At 54.0% G+C, this 2,200-nt stretch overlaps 1 protein-coding gene across 1 annotated transcript; it reads right to left on the reverse strand.

Moving 5' to 3' along the window:
* Positions 1 to 865: 865 nt before the first annotated feature.
* CHC_T00010231001 (similar to U2 small nuclear ribonucleoprotein A) lies at positions 866 to 1,231 on the reverse strand (the record flags this gene model as incomplete). The annotated part of the gene is made up of 1 exon (XM_005713430.1): positions 866 to 1,231. A coding segment is annotated over one exon (366 nt), but the record flags the coding sequence as incomplete, so codon positions are not given.
* Positions 1,232 to 2,200: the final 969 nt, after the last annotated feature.

Below are 2,200 nucleotides of genomic sequence, written 5' to 3' on the forward strand. Positions count from 1 at the left end.
CAAAGGGCTAAGTTATATAGAGCCCCGCCGGGGCGAGTACAGTAGCTCCCGGCTCTAGATTCTAGATCTAATTAGTAAATAAATTAAATAATTAAAATAATCGTGCGCTTCGTGGCACACGTGTGTCCCCATAACCCAGACTACAGTATCCAATTTTTTCCTTTTTCACTTCCTTTCACCCCCCTACCCGAGACGGGTATTGCAGTACATTAACCACTGCAACCTCAATCCCGGACGCCATACTAGAAGTGGAACCTGGGGCAGCAGACGTCTCGAGGCGGACCCTGTGGTGCATAGCTCTCGAGATTCGCGATGCAGCATACTCCCAGGATCGCTTTCGCGTGAAAATGAGCGAGGAAGACTATTCGATTCGTTCTCTCCACGAGAAAGTCCTTCGCCGGCAGAGGCTGCAACAGCTTTGGAAACTACGCGCTCGCTCTCGCTCCTCTTCCCTGCTCCGCGAGCAGCCGCGCCAAGTCGCCGTCCCTGACCAGCTTTCGGATGTGCGTCAGCTGCGCGACGGAGCCCGCCTTCTCCACGGCCGCGCCCACGCCTTCGCGCTGCTCCTGCGACAGCCCTCTCACGCCCTTTGCCCCGCCGCTCTCGCGCACGTCGCCGTTGGCCTTCTCCCTCGGCACGCCGCCGCCGCTCGCCCGCACGTGCCCAAAATCCAGCAGCTCCAGCTGCGGCAGCTGCTCGGCCATGCGCGCGCGACACCGCGTTGCTGCGCACTCACAGCCGCCGCAGCCGCCGCAGCTCAACCTGGTTGAAGTCGGCCACCGTCGCGATCCGGTTCCCCGTCAGCACCAGCGTGCGCAGGTTTGGCAGCGACTGCGCGAGCCGGCCAGTGATCCGCGCGATCCGGTTACCGCCCAGGGGCATCGTCGTTACACGTGGGAACGGCGAGAACGTGTCCTCCACCGTCGTGATCATGTTGTCGGATAGGTCCAGCGTGTCGAACCCGTCGCGCGCCCTCGCTAGGTTCTCGATCGCAGGGATCGACAGGTGCTGTAGTACCAGCGTCCGGTCCCCCACGCATATCAACACCGCCGTAGACTGCTGCACCAGTTCCAAATCCCTCTCCAGGGGGCGAGGGATTTGGAGTGGGGGGTGGTGGGTGGTGGAGATAGAGAGGTGGCTTGCGGGCTGGGGTGCGGACCAGGAGAAAGAGGGATAGAGAGGTGGTGGGGGAGGTAATTTCGGGGAGGTCGTGGCGAGGGAAGGGGGGGTTCATGCAGCCCCAGAACAGATCCACCCCTTTTTGCGTAGATTTCGCCTTGTTGGTGGAGATGCATTCCCTTTTTCAAATATCTGAAATGCCAAATTTGGCTGCGCCAGTCACCGCAATACACATTTACAAAAAAATTGATGATTTAGGCTGTTGCCCGCTGGAGATGCTCTTAGGGTGCAATATGCATCGCTCATCTCAACTTGAGGTGAAATGTGCGCATGATATCTCAATTTGAGCTGCAGATTCCGCAAATCATCCCGATTTAGCGCAACTTATTTTGCACTCTATTTGACTACTCCGCATACTTTTCGAGAGTATGTAGCAACATTATTGCATACCTCTCTAGTAGAGAGATGTGCAATAATACGATGTTGCAATTGTGCGGGGTAGAGAGTCTCTACCCCCCACAATTGCAATTATCCAATCTTTCATACTATACTATTGTGGCAAAACATGCTCTTTTCTATCTCGAATGACGTAAGCTCGACAACCAGCACACTCTGATTCGAAGAGGGGTCGAATCTTATTTTTCCACAAGAGCCCCTTCGCAGCCCTTCCCAATATCACTGAGTGGTACCTCTACAGAGAGACCCTTCCAGGCCATTTTCAATGCCTTCAATAATTTTATTCTGGCCCTGAAAGCAAAATCGGATGATCTCTGAAAATGACACGCGACGTTAAATCCATGCAATGTTTTACCGTTAAATTTAGATCATCTGCGCTTACGGGCTGCTAAGTTGAAATCATTAGCAGCTTTCGGACCATGATTTCGAATGCGTCAGCATTCGAAATTGACTCGTCAAGACATCCTCTTCGAAAGCCAGATCTCGAAACTTCGAAAGCATTTCAGTTGCACCCGACGTCATAGTCAAGTACCGTCTGCCCTCCGCTCCCATCTTGACTGGGGGCCGCGTTACGCGTAAAGCAACGATACCGAAACGAGGGCACGCAAACAATGAAATCAATCTT

This window comes from Chondrus crispus, genomic scaffold, assembly GCF_000350225.1.
Source record: "Chondrus crispus Stackhouse genomic scaffold, scaffold_13, whole genome shotgun sequence".
Classification (NCBI taxonomy): Eukaryota; Rhodophyta; class Florideophyceae; order Gigartinales; family Gigartinaceae; genus Chondrus; species Chondrus crispus.